The sequence below is a fragment of the Vipera berus genome, assembly GCF_964194415.1.
Source record: "Vipera berus genome assembly, chromosome: 2".
In the NCBI taxonomy this organism is placed as follows: domain Eukaryota; kingdom Metazoa; phylum Chordata; class Lepidosauria; order Squamata; family Viperidae; genus Vipera; species Vipera berus.
Window position 1 is genome coordinate 145910457 of NC_138203.1, and position 17825 is coordinate 145928281.

The window sequence follows — 17825 nt, forward strand, 5'->3', positions numbered from 1 at the left end:
ATGACTTTAGCCAAGGGTAAAACTATTAAGAAATTAATTATTAATAAATACCCAGAGTAAAGGCTATCAGAATAACAGAGTTGGGAAAAACCTTTGAGGTCATCTAGTCCAACCCCCTGCTCAAGCAGGAAACCTTATACCAGGGGTGTCAAACTCAATTTCATTGAGGGCCGCATCAGCATTGCGGTTGCCCTCAGGGGGCCAGGTGGGTATGGCCAGGGTAGGCGTGGCCTACTGGGTGGGTGTGGCTAGAGTGCATATGGCCTACTTGGTGGGCGTGGCCAGCTCTACATCATACGCATCAAGGGTGCCTATGGGGGCCTGGGCAGGAGTGGGACAGATCTGAGGGTCTCTGGCAGAAGGAGGGTCTCTGGGCCAGGGCCAAGGCAGTGGGGGCCGTTCCCTCACTGTTTCCAGGATGGCTTCGCGGGCCACATGAAATCACTTCGCGGGCCTTATCCGGCCCCCGGGCCTTGTGTTTGACATGCCTGCCTTATACCATTTCAGACAAATGGCTGTCCAATCTTTTCTTAAAAACCTCCAGTGTTGCAGCATTCACAACTTCTGGAGGCAGGTTGTTCCACCGATTAATTGTTCTAACTGTCAGGAAATTTCTCCTTAGTCCTAGATTGCTTGTCTCCTTGATTACTCTTCCTAAAAAAACCTCCCTTGGTTAAGTGTTCTGACTGTCGGGAAGTTTCTCCTTAGTTCTAGGTTGCTTCTCTGCTTGATTGCTTTCCATCCATTGCTTCTTGTCCTGCTTTCAGGTGCTTTGGAGAATAGCTTGACTCCCTCTTCTTGGTGGCAGCCCCTGAGATCTTGGAACACTGCTATCATGTTACCCCTGTTTTTTCTTTTCATTAAACTTTTTTTTTGCTTTGTCTTTTAATCTATGAAAATTCTTAATAAATATAAATATAAAAAAAAAGAATTTGAGAAGTAAAGGACATACAAAGTTGATTTGACATGGAAGTAGAAAGGCGAATAGCTTCATCCACAATGGCTTCTTAGTAGAGTTTGATTTTCTTCACTGAACATCTTCAAGAGTTAATGCTATGGTTCTGTCTTGCTCGTTCCCAGGGGTTTCACTGCCAGTCCTTGAGAATTGTTAATGCAGAAAGCACACACTTTAAATGAGGTCGACAGGCACCAAGAGGTAAAAGGGGGAAAAAGGAGCCATGTGTATAATTAATTGGCTGCTTCAGAAACACCTGGAGGCTTTGCAGCCAAGCACCAGTTCAGCAATTTCATATTAAATTAACACCAACAATATGCTAGATCACATTACAAGGCCCTCTTGATGTTGTTGAGATATCTCAATCCCCAAGATTGCTTAAAATAACATATTTTCTCTTTTCAGTTCTTTGGGGAGAGAAAAGATTAAAATCCCAAGATTTACCAGCAGTAGCAGCTGGCTGTTCCTTAAAGCAAATACTGGCAGTCAGAAACAATGTTGTTTTATTTTACCTTACACTGACACCCTGTGGCCCTTTTTCACCATCACACGTCAACACTTCCAAGATCACAGAAATTTTCAAGAGAATGATAGAGAAAGACAGACAGAGGCTGTTTTTCCGATACAGGGCTGGCTGCTCTTCTGCAAGGTTTAGCTTCCAAAAGGTCATTGTAAAGTTATAAAAAGTGCTACGTATCAAAAGCTAATACTTCAGTAATAAAAATGTAAAGGTTTCCCTGCCAGTCGTGTCCGACTCTAGGGCATGGTGTTCATCTCTGTTTCTTAGCTGAGGGAGCCAGCATTGTCTGAAGACAATTTCCACGATCATGTGACTAGCATGGCTATACACCAAAGGAGCACAGAATGCTGTTGTCTTCCCGCCGCAGTGGTACCTATTTATCTACTTGCATTTGCATACTTTCGAACCACTTGGGTGGGCAGGATTTCAGCATTAGTTTCTTTTTTTTTTAAAGACAATTCTGCAGGAGATAGGAATATTTAATTTTCAGAAGGATTGTGAAACTATTGTCACAAAATACACACCCAAAATCTCTTTCTATCTCTCTCTTTCACTGGAGGCACAAATAAGGACTTAAGTTATCCTACTTTGGGCGCATTATGGGAAGACCTAGCTCTTTGGAAAAGGCAAGAATCCTGGGGAAAAAAGAGAAGAAGAGGACAACTCATCAGTTATAACGACCACATAGTTTTTCTTCATGATGATCTGTGCCTAAACTTTCCCAGAGAAGGAAATATTAAAAGAGCAGAAAAATATATTTCCTCAAAGGATCTTAAAGAAGCAGAAAAGCATGCCCAATTTTTCTTAATAGCCCCAAGTTCCCCCCCCAAGCAGAAACCAGCTCTGTAGAAATGCAGATATAAACCATTCAAGAAAGTTGGAGGCCCTCAGCTAGAAGCTTAGGAAGACAAAAGACAGCTAAAATCTACATACCCCACCCAAATTCTAAGACAGAACATAATAGGATTAACCCATAGATGCCAGAGGGGCACACCCAGACTCAGGTCAAAATACATGACACAGGAAATACAAGGCCTCAAACACAAACAGGAAATAACCTCAAGAGCCCCAGAGGGTATAAAAACCCACTCCCTACATATGCTTACTCTCTTTTCTTCCAGAGCCATCTTTCTGTCTGGCTCTCCTCTTCAACAAACTGCAACCTTCTTTCTAAAGCAGTCCCCATGTTGTTTATTCCCAGCTTGGACTGAACCATGATGTAGACTTTTCCTTCAACACTGGTCTTTTAGATCTTCTAATCTAATGGTACATGATCAGCAGTTTAGACACAGATCACCATGAAGAAAAACTATGTGGTCGCTAAGACAAGTCATCAAATGTATACACACACACACACACACACAAAATGTCTAAGTATGATATATTTCTAGGTTTCATGGGGCTTCTCTCTTGAATACATAATTCTGGTACAACAGTCCAGAAATAAATAAATTATAAAACCTTGAGATATAAATATAAACATAGTAAAAAAATAACTATAATTCAGCAGTTGAGGCACTGTAACAAACTCACAACACAGCTATACCTGCAATATATCAGGGTTAACTAACATTCTGGCCCAGTCAGTACCTGAGGGAAGAGCCAGGTCTTCACAGCCTTGCAGAAGGCAAGGACAGTTGGGACCCTCCAAATTTCAGAGAAAAGGCTGTTCCCCATATTCTAAAATAAACATATATTGTTGCCAGAAAACTCCAGTTACAAAATTTGGGGAAGGATCAAATCTAAAGAATAATTTCCTTACAATCTGCACACAAGTTTTGGATTTCTTTAGTGAAGCACTATATTTCTGACAGATATTAGTCCTTAAAACATTCCAAATTGATGGTGTTAGGAAAGATGACAGTACCATTAATGAATAGTGTAAAACACACTTTTCAGTTTTACCGAATCATCGTTCTTCATAATTAGTGTTTTTCTGTATTTCCTACAAGCTCTGAATAAAACATCTCAGACAGCTAAGCAATTATTTTCCTACTATTTGATTTATTAATTACACCTAAGTGCAATGAGAAAATGAACTGAAAAAGTTAAAAATCTACAAAAAAAATGGCTTGTTTGAGAGTTTAGCTAGGAAAAAGTGAAGCTAATCGTAGTGTTCACTAGCTTTTCCTGGAATAAAAAGGAACAGCACTCAACTGTATATTTGGGTTACCATATCTAGCTGCAAACATTTGAACAACCACAAGATGGCAGCAAAATATTAGAACTGTTTATATCTTTTTGCTACCATCTACTGATTGTCCAGGGTTCTGCAGCCCAGTTCTGGTAGTTCAACATACTGTACTGCATACAGGTAGTCCTGAACTTAGAACCATTTGTTTAGCAACTGTTTGAAGTTACAACAGCACTGAAAAAAGTCCCTGCAATTGCAGCAACCTCATGGTCATGTGACCAAAATTTGGGCACTTGGCAACCTGCATGTATTTACAACAGTTGTAGCATTGCACAGTCAGGTGATCGCCCCTTGCGAGCTTCTCAGCTGATCTCTGACAAGCAAAATCAATAGGGGAAGCTGGATTCTCTTAATGACAATGTGAATCATTTAACAACTACAGTGATTTGCTAAGCAAACATGGCAAAAAAGGTTGTAAAATCGGATGTGATTCACTTAACAACTGCCTTGCTTAGCAGTGGAAATTCTGATCCCATTTATGGTCATAAGGCGAGGACTATCTGTATTTGGCCAAACCAACACTCCCAATATTCTTCACATCAGTTTAACTCTTCAGTTCCCTACTGGCTGGCATGTGGGAGTTAAAGTCCAATATAATTCTCAGATCCCAGCCACGAGAGAATATATCAGGGATTATGAGAGTTGAATATCCAACACATTTGGAGGACATAGCTGGAAAAGGTTAGCTTAGGAATTGACTCATATGTTCTGTAACCATTTTTAGAATATGTGGCAATAAACAACAGTGTTTGCCTCCTTAATTCTGTTCCCACGGTTGTTTTCAATTTTAATGGACAGGATACTGCATCTTTAACCATTAGCTGACTGCTAACAATGCAGTGCACAAACTGAACTCTTCATTCTCTGAGAAATCTAGCATTTTCATGCATTTCTCCTCATCAGATATCAAGGCACAGGATGAATCCTGCATTCTAAACAACAACAACAACAACAACAACAACAACAACCAGCCATCCCCATTCCCTATTTAGAAATTCACAGGCAAAGGCTGGATCTGATCCCTGGGTGCGTTTTCCTCACAGTAGAGTCGCTATCCCACTTTGCCATGCTCAACCCAACTTGGGAATACTATTTCATGCTCCTTCCACATGCAGAAATATTTTATTCAGTAAACTAAACCTGACTTCCGCCACCAGCATCCCCTCCCAATCCACTTTTTTTCATACTTGCTTGGCTTCCAAGTGGGCCTGGGATTCTGAGAGCTTTGCATTGCAAAGCGGCAACACTTGAGACTTGCTAGACTGCCTGCTGATGTTTCATGGTGCGGGGCCAGAAGGAAGAGAAGGGCACAAGGTCTAAAGAGGCTTGTCACTCCAGAAGTGCCACTCCCTTTCTGAAGAGAAGGGAGGAATAAAAGATGGAAAGCTGAGTCAACCTTGAGCCAGATCGAACTCCAGACTGTGGGCAGAGTTAGTTGGCAATACTGCATTCTAACCACTGCACCACTGGGGCTCCTAAGGGATAGGAATCCAGATTAAAGCATCTCTAAGCCTAAAGACTGGGAAGAGAGGCCACCTCCAACTTCACCAGATTTGACTTAGAAGAGCTCCTCAAAATAGAGTTGATGCTTCACTATGGATTCAAAAAGACGAGAAGAGCTCCACAAGGATCAATGCCCTCTAGAGATTAAAAATAAAACTGAAACAGAGTATTATGAAATTTGGCAAAATTAGTACGATTGGTTAGAGATAAGGAGGATCGCTGAGATGACTATCGATTGATTAGTTGATAACGTAAGGACTTCTTATTAGACACAACTGAAAGATATGTAAATACAACGTTGACGACTGAAAGATGGTTTACCAAAAAATTACAGATGTTATACTGTATGTACAGTTTGTTATACTCTGTCCTGTCATAGAATGTATTTTAAGTTTCTGTTTTTCTTTCTGTAACATAAGGTAATACTAATAGCAGTGTTGTAGCCAGGGAAGTTGAATCACGTCCACTTTTGTTTTTAAATGTACATTTAATAAAATTTTCTAATTAAAAAAAAAAGAATCAATGCCCTATGCTGTTGCTTTCTATGGGGGTGCAGAAGATGAGTTTTAGGAGAAGAGACCTGAGCTATGAGCATGGTTCGTTGAAGTGCATTTAATGTAACCATTTTAAGCCAAATGTTTTAAACCACATGAGTATTTTAAGATAATATATAAAGGAAAAATTATTTATATTTGTAAGTTAAAATTCAATTATGCAGAGATCGGGGGAAAAACATCACATAGCCTTTACCAACCCTGCTGATAGCCATTGCCCAGAGAAAACCCTAATAGCAAAGATTAGAAATTTATTCTTCCTTGGAAAAGGTCTAATTTTCACCAAGAGGTGTAGATTATCACATCCAGTGTTGGCCACACTATTTTTTACCTCATGACTTTTAACTAACCAGTAACGACAATTGTATCTGAAACAAGCATGTGCTGGTCATGGCTTTTTCAGCCATATCCCCATGACTGCTCCCATCTTGCCTCAAGCTACCTATCACAGTCCACCTTAAGTCATCTTTAACCCTCTAGGTCAGGGGTATCAAACTGCCGCCCCATGGGCCGGATGCATCATGGCAAAACCACGCCCACCCCATTGCCGGCAATGGAGAAAAAGTCGCGATACGTCACGACAGGTGACATGACGTTGCGAGTTTGACACCCCTGCACTAGGGTTACACTAAATGATCCACTTCTTTAAAGAGAAGTCAAACGCTACAGGGATTTACAGCAGCAGCAGGAGAGAGTTCAGCAATAGAGACAACAATTTCATTTATGTATTTAATTAACTAAAGAAAAAGTAGCCAACTACTTCCAAAAGAAACCAACAATATACTAAATAACCAACAGGAAGTCTGTACCCAGCCTACCTCAAGGCTTGGGCAAACAGCCAGATCTTTAAAGATTTGGGGAATATCATCTGGATAGGAACCACATGAATCTCTTAGGGTTGTTGTTCCAAAGGGCAGGTGCTGTGACAGAGGAGGTGTGTTTCCTATAATCCAGGCAGGAGATACTGTTTAGTCAAAGGGACCTGGAGCTTACCCACTCTTCCCAATCTTCCTTGGATGCGCAGAAGCTATCGGAGAGAGGTGATTCTACAAATGCCATATTATGATTGGAACATAATGATATAATTATAGGCTCTCTCAAAGGTGAGGGGAACAGCACTTGAGCTCAGCAGTGGGGAAAGGCAATGTGCATAGTACTGTTGTTTCGACAAGGAGCACCTTAGTTTTCAATTCTGGAGCCAATTGACAAGCCAATATCCTAGTCCAGGGGTGTCAAACTCGCAACGTCACGTGATGTGTTGCGACATATTGGGAGTTTTTGTCATTGCCGGCAATGGGGTGGGCACAGTTTCGCTACGATGCATCCGGCCCGCGGGCCAGCAGTTTGGCACCCCTGTCCCAGTCAATGGAACTTACTGTGTAACATACCACTAGAGCGCAAGATTCTCCAATAGCAGCATGAGATACATGAGTCACAGTTTCACTGGAGATAAAACGCAAGAGAGTCTAAAAAATAGGCCCCTGGCCAAAAGAGGGTTCCCTGGAAATTCTTCATTGTCCATGTGCATGCTATGAAAGGACAAAATTATTTAATTAATTGTTACTAAAGAAGCTCTTTTTCAACACCCGAAGGGAAAAAAAGGCATGCTAGTTTAAGACCATGTAACAGCAATTTAAAAAAAGCTTATTCTTTATGGACTTTCTAGTTGGTTCTATGAATCTCTAGTTGTCAAAAAAAAATCAGCTTTGCTCTCATTATTAAAAGGCAAACTTTCAAATACGTTTTCCATATCAATCATTTTTGCTGCAGCCAAAAGAACAAAAGCATTTCTTTCGAACCTAACAAATCTCTCAATCAGTACATTCATTAGCATTTCTAAAAGGACTACCCAACAATGAAGAATGTTCAGCTCTGTAAATTCAGTTTTTCAAGATGTTTCCCCAATCATTTTCTTGGTCTGTGCTTTCATATTTCTGGTACATGGGATGAGCTGCAAAAACTGGAAATTGCAAATAATCATGGCCTTTGAAATGCTGCCCAAGTTTCAAAGCAATTCAGTCTTGCAGTGACTTTGTTTTCATGCTATAAATTTCATGTTCAGCAAATTGCAATTTGATAATGTGAATAAAAGTGGGGAAAGTGTAGGAGAAAGAATCTAGAATACTAGGAGGAGGTTTGGCTTTATTAAAAAAATTCAATTTTTTACCTGATAGTAGTAATCCACATATTCCGTCTCATAGTGCCGAAGCCCGAGACTTTCGACAGACAAAGCATCTTTCAGTAACTCTTCACAGCCTAAAAAAAAAGGGGGGGGGTAGAACATGTTTTACAAATCTCATTAGAATAAGTTGGATAGACAACACTTTGAAGAACAAAGGCAAATCATGGCTAGCATAATAATACGTGCTGGTTTATACTACCCCCGCCCGCTAAGCCAATGTTTGATTTGCTGCAGTTTTAAAGAAGCTATAGCACATGAATTAGTGCCTTATTTCATGGAGGTGTAGTAGATGAAAGAAGATAAGTGCCTCACACACGAAATTCCCACTGTGTGCTTTATAAATAAATGTGTATTTAATTCTATATTTTCCATTCTAAGACAAATCTTCAGTAGAGTTGACAAGATCATATAATGATAAAAAAGAAAAAAATAAGTCAGTTTTTAAAATAAATAAGAAAGGGGAAAAATATAGCAATCTTATAATATTTTTGTAAAATAGGTATCTGAATTGATCTCTAAACTATGAAATAACCAAATCTCATGAGGCAAGTTGTTCCATCCTCTGAGTTCCAAAAAAAGAAAGACCCCTTCCTGTGTTTATAGCCATCAAACAGCAGAAGGAAAAATGGAAGAGCTTCTGTCAATAATAATTCAGATCAGGAGTGTCCAACCTTGTCAACTTTAAGACTTGTGAACTTCAACTCCCAGAATTCCACAGCCAGCCAATTCTGGGAATTGAAGTACACAAGTTTTAAAGTTCATAAGGTTGGACATCCCTGGACTAGAATGGTTTGGTTAATAACAGTTTCAATATTGATTTAAAATCCAGTTTCTCTGCAAAGTTGCTCTTGCTATCTATGTTTATAGACACTGATCAAATTCATGAGTATTGTATTTCCTCTACTCACCAGAATTTTTAAAAGAACTATACTTTGCAATGATATACTAATCATAATTAATAGATATGTATATTCTCCACATTGCTTCAAATCATTTTATGGGTGGTTTAACTTTTAATTGGGCTTAATATCCAAAGTCTTAAAATTCCTTGGACAATATCTAATCAATATTTCTTAATCTGGGAATGTGGGCAAAATAATTTTACCCAAATTCCAGAAGCCATAAAGCACATTTGTATATATTATTGCAATTCCTGCAAGGGCCCAATAAGATGTCATATTTTATTTTGTATTTTGGTTCATGATGCAACACAAAGAATTGTTTGGCTTATACATACAGTAAATGCTTCCATTTCTTCTTTACATTAAATTCTCATTCCCTGTTTTACTGATTCATTCACGTTTCAAACAATATCTCTCTGAAGATAACATTTTCAACTTCTCTAGGATTACAGTCCATGATATTATTAAAAATGTAAGCGGAACCAAAAAATTCCACAAAAAGAAATCAATTCTTAAAGAAACTCCATCTTGGTATGTCTAAGAAAATATTTTTTTAAAAAAAATGAACACATCAGGTATAATAGTGGAGTGAATACTACTATCAAGAGTTAGTATTACTAGAGCTACTTTGGTGTAGCGCTGAAGATAACTGGCTATTTTTTCCCCATTTTACCTTCCTACAGGTAATGTGATTTTACCTTCCTACAGCTCATGTGATTGAGTGAGGTGAAAACCAAAGCAGACACAAAGACAGAGTGCCTAGAGAGGTCCCATTATCATGGGGCGTCTCTAGTACTGCATCTCATCTCACAGGTAGATTAGTTAATATCACAAAATGGATGAAAGGAGGGAATTTAATGTTGCTCAGGCTCAATTAATCTCATGCTGGAGTCTCCATCACACAAAGTATAGTTCCTTTAAAAATCCAGGGCCCCCATAAGTCCTTGACTTATGAACACAATTGAGCCCCAAAATTTCTATTGCTGAGACTATTGTTGAGTCAGTTTTGTCCCGTTTTATGACTTTTCTTGCTAGAGTTGTTAACTGAATCACTGCAGTTGTTAAGTTAGTAATATGGTTGTTAAGTGAATCTGGCTCCCCCATTGAAGGTCACAAAAGATGATCCCGTCATAAATATGAATCAGTTGCCAAGCGCCTGAATTTTGGCCACTTGTCTTGGGGATGCTGTGATGGTTGTAAGTGTAAAAAATGATCATAAATCACTTTTTTCAGTGATGTAACTTTGAATGGTCACTAAATGAATGGCTATAAGTCAAGGATTATCTACATATTGTTGCTAAATTACTTTTTAATGTTTTGCAAGTCTTACTTTTTTCTAATTCATAAAAAATTACCCAACAGTAATGTGAAGTGAAGCAACGCTGGCTCTATGAGGTAGCTACCTCTTTTGGCTATTTCTCAGTTTGCCAAGGAGAAAAAGCATTTTACAAATAAACTCAGCCTTTGCCCCACCCTTTTTTAAAAAAATAAAAACAACCAATGGCTATGTCTCAGTTTCAAGTTAAATATAGCTGCTTAATTCCCTGGTCCCTCAGAAAGAAGAATAATTACTGTATGTTTTCATACTCAGCAGTAGAAAGGGCATAAAAAGGGCAGGTTATTTTAAAAGCAGTGAGCAACATTTCTGTTGTGTAAAATGTGAAATTCTTTCTCCAGGAGAACTAATAAAACGGGGAAGGTGCAGGAATGAAACTGCTATTACACTGCAATGTTTTTCAATCTATTTCTCCCCCCTAGGCACCAGCACATATATTTCTTTATAACATCATGTCCTGTTATTGCCGCTTGCAAAGTAGGTAAGGAATTTTTTAAAAAAAATCAGAATAGAGATGTCAGGAAAAGTAAATAATGACTAGTTCTCCCTACAGAAAGAACAAAATGAGCGGCAGGGAGTGGGGGAACTTACAGAAAGGAAACAGTTTAAAAGACTTTGATCAATGGAGTTTTTAACGGAACATTAACTCTGGAGTAGTGATTTATTTATTAATTGTATTAGATTTTTTTATCCCAGCATTATTACTTGATAAGTAATTCAAGGCAGTGAACATACCTAATATCCCTTCCTCCTCCTATATTAACAACAACAACAACAACAACAAATACAGCTGTATTTTGCTGAGAGAGTGACTGGCCCAAGGTCATCCAGCTGGCTTTCATGTCTAAGGTGGAACTTGAACTCACCGTTTCCTGGTTTCTAGCCTGGTGCCTTAACCACTATACTGAACTATACTGTCTTCTAAATAGCAGTGAGCAGCTGTTCAGTTTCGAAACAGAAATGGTTCTTCAGAGAGCGCAGGAGCACATTCACTAGACCGGGGGAAGGCAGCCTTGGCTCTTTTATGACTCATGAACTTCAACTCCCAGAATTCCTGAGTCAGCTATGAGTCATAAGAGAGCTGAGGTTGCCTACCCCTGCACTAGACTGATGGTGCCACTTTAAAGAAGCCCCTTGTTCTCTTGAGATTTCATTGTAGCGTAGCCCTACGCGCTCAACTGCCATAAATTGGGGCCCTTCCTTTCTATTCCTTAACTGCACTGCAACACCATACCGTGGTGGCGCAGGGGTTAGAATGCAGTATTGCAGGTTGACTCTGCCTATTGTCAGAAGTTCGATCCTGACCAGCTCAGGGTTGACTCAGCCTTCCATCCTTCCGAGGTCAGTAAAAGGAGGACTCAGATTGTTGGGAGCGATAGGCTTAGAAAGGACTATGAAGCTCTAGGAAGCGGTATATGTCTAAGTGCTATTGCTATTGCTCTTTATATGGGTAACAGGTAACACATGCCTACGTCTATATTTCTCCATGTTCTATTTGGAAAGTACAGGTAGTCCTCGACTTACAACAGTTTGTTTAGTGACCATTCAAAGTTAAAACAGCACTGAAAAAAGTGACTTATGACCATTTTTCACACTTATGACTGTTGCGGCATCCCCAGGGTCAGAATTCAGATGCTTGGCAACTGACTCACATTTATGACGATTGCAGGATCTCGGGGTCATGTGATCCCCTTTTGCAGCCGTCTGACAAGCAACGGGGAAGCCAGATTCACTTAACCACCATGCTACTAATTTCACACCTGCAGGGATTCACTTAACGACTGTGGCAAGAAAGGCCATAAAATGGGGCAAAGTTCATTTAACAAATGTTTTGCTTAGCAACATAAATTTTGGCCTCAATTGTAGTTGTAAGTCAAGGACTACCTGCACATTTGACTACCTGTAATGGGAATGAAGGGACGGAGAGAGGTCCCAATATTCCACTATTATGCCATTTGAAGCCTTTTCTTTTGCAGTTCTTTTGCACATATACACACACACACACACACACACACACATGATGGGAGCCCACGATTGTCAGTAATGCTGCCGTCAAATCCTCATACGCCAGCATTATTAGCTCCTCTCCTGTCATATACATGAAGCCACCGAAAGGACTAAACAACGTAGAACGGAAGTACTGCACCGTAAGATGCAGCACTTGCGCACAACAGATAATTCTGGCACTAATAACAGGATGGTACACAACCTGTCATCTAAGACCCTCTCACAGGAGCAAATTGGACTGCTACAACGTGCTGCCAGCCATAATTTAGTGGACGCATGCACCATTGACTTCATAGCAGCTTTTGAACCAGCCGTTCAATGGAAGGGCATCAATGAAGAGATCAGAGGCTCCATTAGGCATCGCATCATGGGCCTGCTTATGGCCCATAGACGTTGCCAAGTTCTATCAGCTACAGAGAGAGAGACCTTATGACAACTACAGGACGACACATCCATCATTGTCCTTCCAGCAGATAAAGGTAGAGCAACGGTTGTAATGGATAAATCAGATTATATCCACAAAGCCCTTACACTACTTAGCGATAGCAGTGCTTACCGGATTGTCAAAAAAGATCCAATCACAACCCTTAGGAACCAGATTACTAAGGTGCTGAATAGGTTTAAACGACAGGGAAAAATAGGTGAGGACGCATTGAGAGCTATGTGCCCCAGAGACATGCCTACTGCTAGATTTTATGGCCTCCCAAAAATTCACGAGGGAGCTCCCCTACGACCTATCATGTCATTTAGGGGAACCCCAACCTCAGGGTTGGCCAAGTGGTTATACGGTAGGATAAGACATCTGGTGACGGACAGCAACACCACTGTATGCTCCTCGAGTGAATTCTTAGATCAGATCAGATCTGTCAGTATAGAGGAGGATGAGATCATGGTATCCTATGATGTCACCTCCCTATTTACCTCAATTCCGCAGAGCTTAGCACTTGGGGTAATTATGGACCGCTTGCAACAACATGGAGCAGGGTGGCATCAGGATTCACTCAATAATGAAGATCTCTTGCAGCTCATGGCCTTATGCCTCAAAATGTTTTTCATGTTTCAAGACACCATTTATGAACAGGTGAAGGGTACCTCCATGGGGTCCCCGGTCTCCGAAGTCATTGCTGAGGCGGTCCTGCAACAATTGGAGACCCGGGTGATGTCCATGTATCACCCCAAATTTTGGGTGAGATACGTGGATGACACTTTTGTGATCATCAAGAAACAGGACAAAGATAGGTTTATGGGTGAGCTTAATTCCGTCTACTCTGATATTCGCTTTATGGCGGAGGAAGAAGCCAACGGAGCTCTGGCCTTCCTAGATGTCCTGATTAGCCATCAATCAGACATCTCCCTTCGCACATCCGTCTACCGTAAACCCACCCATATGGACAGGATACTCCAGTACAAGAGCAATCACCCATGACTCACAAAGTTAGCTGTATTAGAACCCCTTTTTAAGTGAGTGGATATGCACTGCAGCACGCACAAGGTGAAAAAGGAGGAAAGGTGCCATCTTTACCGCATCTGCAGAAGCAATGGATAGCCACTAAATTTCATCAGGCAATACAGCAAACCATGTGAACCTGTCCGTAACCAACATGAAAACATCTCGATGGCACGGATAACACTGCCTTACATTCATGGTGTATCCGAAGCCACGGCGCATATACTGGCCCCCTATAAAGTCAGTGTTGTCCACAAAACTGATCAGACCTTGTGTGCTCGTGTCATGCGCCCAAAAGATCCGCTCCCCAATGAAGAAAAGTCCTCAGTCGTGTATAAGATGGCATGTAAGAACTGCCTCTATAATTATATTGGGGAGACTGCAAAATGGCTGAGGACAAGAATACATGAACACAAGCTTGCAATCAAAAGACAGGAACAACATTCACAGGTGTGGGCACACATGGCCGCATACAATCACACCTTCAATCTGGCAGGGGTTGAGGCGATTGCCTGTGACAACACCAAGAGTGGACGATTGTTCAAAGAAGCCTGGTATTCCGACCACCTCTCAATCAACCATCATATAGTCCTTCCCCCTGCATACCAAGCCCTTAGGATTTGGGAAAAGGAACGGCACGGACAACATGAATGCAGACAATGCGAACACGTACAGGGCACATCGTCAAACCAGGATCAGGATTGCATAACTACACAACGACCCCACATCACAGAATGTGAGAAAGAGGAAGAGCAACCATTAAGATCCTTCAGTATGAGAACACGTGCAATGTCAAGAGCAATGGCTATGACTGATAGAACGGATAGCAATCCCCCTCGGATAGCACTCAGAGACAATCGCAGCTTACAGTAACGAGTGGGGGACGGCTTGAGAAAATACAGCTGACAGACGTGTTCCATGAGTGGAGTGCAAAAACGCCAATGATATAAATCTGGTTTTACCGCTCCAATGATTTTATCCTGACGATGTTGGCAGCTTGGCCAACGAAAGTTCAATTTTATTAAAAACTGCTTTAGTTTTTAACTTGTCCCAGTGTTCAAATTTCTTGCTTCAATTTCAATATGTCTGGGATTCATGTTTTTAATTTAATTAAGGGAATATATATACATATACATATACATATACATATACATATACATATACATATACATATACATATATATATATAAATTTTATATATATATATATATATATATATATATATATATATATATATATATATATATATATATATATATATATATATATATATATATATATATATATATATATATATATATATATATATATATATATATATATATGTTTAAGTATTTGTCAAGGTTTTTTGAATGGACCTTGCTAATTAACTCTTTCATTCTTGTTTTGGCCCGGCTCAGGGCTTATCCACAGGAACTAGTCAACTTATGACAGCTCATTATTTGTGCAAATTATTCAAATTGCTAATAAAGAATTTGGGAGGCTAAGATGATCATTTCGAACTATTTATGTTCTCATCAGTTAGTCATACCCTTTATCTGAGATTCGAACCCAGGCTGATTATATATATCAGGCAGTGTTTTAACCTCCTGAGCCACGGGTTCCTTCTCTCTTATATTAGCTGGAAGGCAAGGCAAATGTATGTTTAAGTATTTGTCAAGGTTTTTTGAATGGACCTTGCTAATTAACTTTTCAAATTGCTAATAAAGAATTTGGGAGGCTAAGATGATCATTTCGAACTATTTATGTTCTCATCAGTTAGTCATACCCTTTATCTGAGATTCGAACCCGGGCTGATTATATATATAATTAGTTAATTAGCAAGGTCCATTCAAAAAACCTTGACAAATACTTAAACATACATTTGCCTTGCCTTCCAGCTAATATAAGAGAGAAGGAACCCGTGGCTCAGGAGGTTAAAACACTGCCTGATATATATAATCAGCCCGGGTTCGAATCTCAGATAAAGGGTATGACTAACTGATGAGAACATAAATAGTTCGAAATGATCATCTTAGCCTCCCAAATTCTTTATTAGCAATATATATATATATATATATATATATATATATATATATATATATATATATATATATATATGTGTGTGTGTGTGTGTGTGTGTGTGTGTGTGTGTGTGTGTGTGTGTGTGTGTGTGTGTGTGTGTGTGTGTTTTCTGAGGTCTTCGCGGGTGTTTGTATGTGGATCTTTGGTCATTTGGGTTTTTTCCCCACGTAGAATTGAAGGTGTAAGAGCAACGTTTCGATGAAATCTCATCCGTCATCCTCAGGCTGGTGGCTTCAGGAAAAAACCCGAATGACCAAAGATCCCATAAAAATTTACACAAATATGAGCTGTCACTGCTGTGACTACTGTCTGTGGATGGCCTTGAGTTAGGCTGAAACAGGAAATAAGATTTGTCCCAGGTTTGGGGCCTAGCAAGGTATTCTAAATACTTAACAAACACTTAACATATATATATATATATATATATTAACAAACAAACGAACACTGGGATGGAATTAAAAAACTAAAACAGTTTTTATTGCTAAAAAATCAAGCTTTCGTTGGCTAACTGCCAACGTCGTCAGGATGGAGACGCTGGGGTGGGGAGATCGCGTTTATACTGTTGGTGTCTGCACTCTGCTCATGGAGCGCGTCACCGGTCTGTTTATTGAGGTTGGCCGTATTTCTTTGAGTTGTTGCACATCCATTTTGGGGGGATGTAGTTGTCTCTGGGTATCTGTTGTTAAAAGTGAATTGCTGATAGTTCCATGTGTTGTAGCCATAGCTCTGGTCATTACCCGTTCTTATACCAGAGGTCCTAAATGGTTGTTGCTCTTCTTCCCTGTGTTCTACATTGCAGGGTGGTTGTGTGTTGGTGCAATCTTGGATTTGATACAATGAGGTACTTTGTGAATGCTTGTGCTGTTTATCTTCATATCGCGCACGTCGTTCCTCTTCCCAATTTCTTAGTGCCTGGTATGCAGGGGGGAGGTCTATATGCCAGTTGATAGAGGAGTGGTTTGAAAACCAAGCTTCCTTAAACAAGTGTTGTCGTTGGCAATTGCCTCGGTCCCTGCTAGATTAAAAACGTGGTTGTGTGTAGCCATGTGTGCCCACACCTGTGAATGTTGTTCTTGTCTTCTAATAGCAAGCTTGTGTTCATGCACCCTAGTCCTCAGTCGTTTTGCTGTCTCCCCAATGTAATTGCAATTGCAATTCTGGCATGACATCTTGTATACGACCGAGGATTTTTCTTCATTGGGGAGTGGATCTTTAGAGCGCATGACACAAGCTCGTAAGGTCCAATCAGGTCTGTGGGCAACACCAACTTTGTGAGAGGCTAGTATGCGCGCTGTGGCCTCGGATACACCGTGGATATAAGGCAGTGTTATCCGTGATGTTAAGGCGTTTTCACATTCATGGCGGGTAGGTTCACCTGGCCTGCTGTGTTGTCTGATGAAGTTAGATGGGTACTCGTTGTTTCTGCAGACATGATAAAGGCAGCGTCTTTCTTCCCTTTTTGCCTTATTCGTGCTGCAATGCGTGTCTATACGTCTAAAGAGGGTCCTAATACAGTTGGCCTTATGGGTTGTGGGGTGATTACTTTCGTGATTACTTTCGTAATGAAGTATCCTGTCCGTATGGGTGGATTTACAGTAGACCAATGTGTGTAACAAGCCATCAGGTTGACGTCTAACCAACACATCTAAAAAGGCCAAAGCCCCATTGGTCTCTTCTTCCGCGCGATACGAAGATAAACAGCGCAAGCATTCACAAAGTACCTCATTGTATCAAATCCAAGATTGCACCAACACACAACCACCCTGCAATGTTGAACACAGGGAAGAAGAGTAACAAGCATTTAAGAACCCTGGCATGAGAACATGGGCAATGACCAGAGCTATGGCTACGACACATGGAACTATCGGCAATTCACTTTTAACAACAGATACCCAGAGACAACTACATCCACCAAAAACGGATGCGCGACAACTCAAAGAAATACGGCTGACATATTCGGGTCTTTTCCCGTGTAGGATTGAGGGTGTCTTGACGACGTTTCGACGAGGTCCCACTCGTCATCTTCAGGCTGGTGTCTTTGCTCGCACAAGCATGAAACTGAAGACACCAGCCTGAAGATGACGAGTGGGACCTCGTCGAAACATCGCCAAGACACCCTCAACCCTACACGGGTAAAGACCCGAATACCCCAAGACCTCCT

The 17825-nt window shown here is 40.4% G+C and overlaps 1 protein-coding gene across 3 annotated transcripts in view; it reads right to left on the bottom strand.

Moving 5' to 3' along the window:
* Positions 1-17825, bottom strand: part of RAB11FIP4 (RAB11 family interacting protein 4) — a 219313-nt gene that overhangs the window by 120386 nt on the left and 81102 nt on the right. For all 3 annotated transcript variants that reach the window (XM_081317968.1, XM_081317969.1, XM_081317971.1), the window contains one exon: positions 7894-7982. In XM_081317968.1, coding sequence (XP_081174094.1) covers positions 7894-7982 — 89 coding nt within the window. The remainder of the gene's footprint in view (positions 1-7893; positions 7983-17825) is intronic.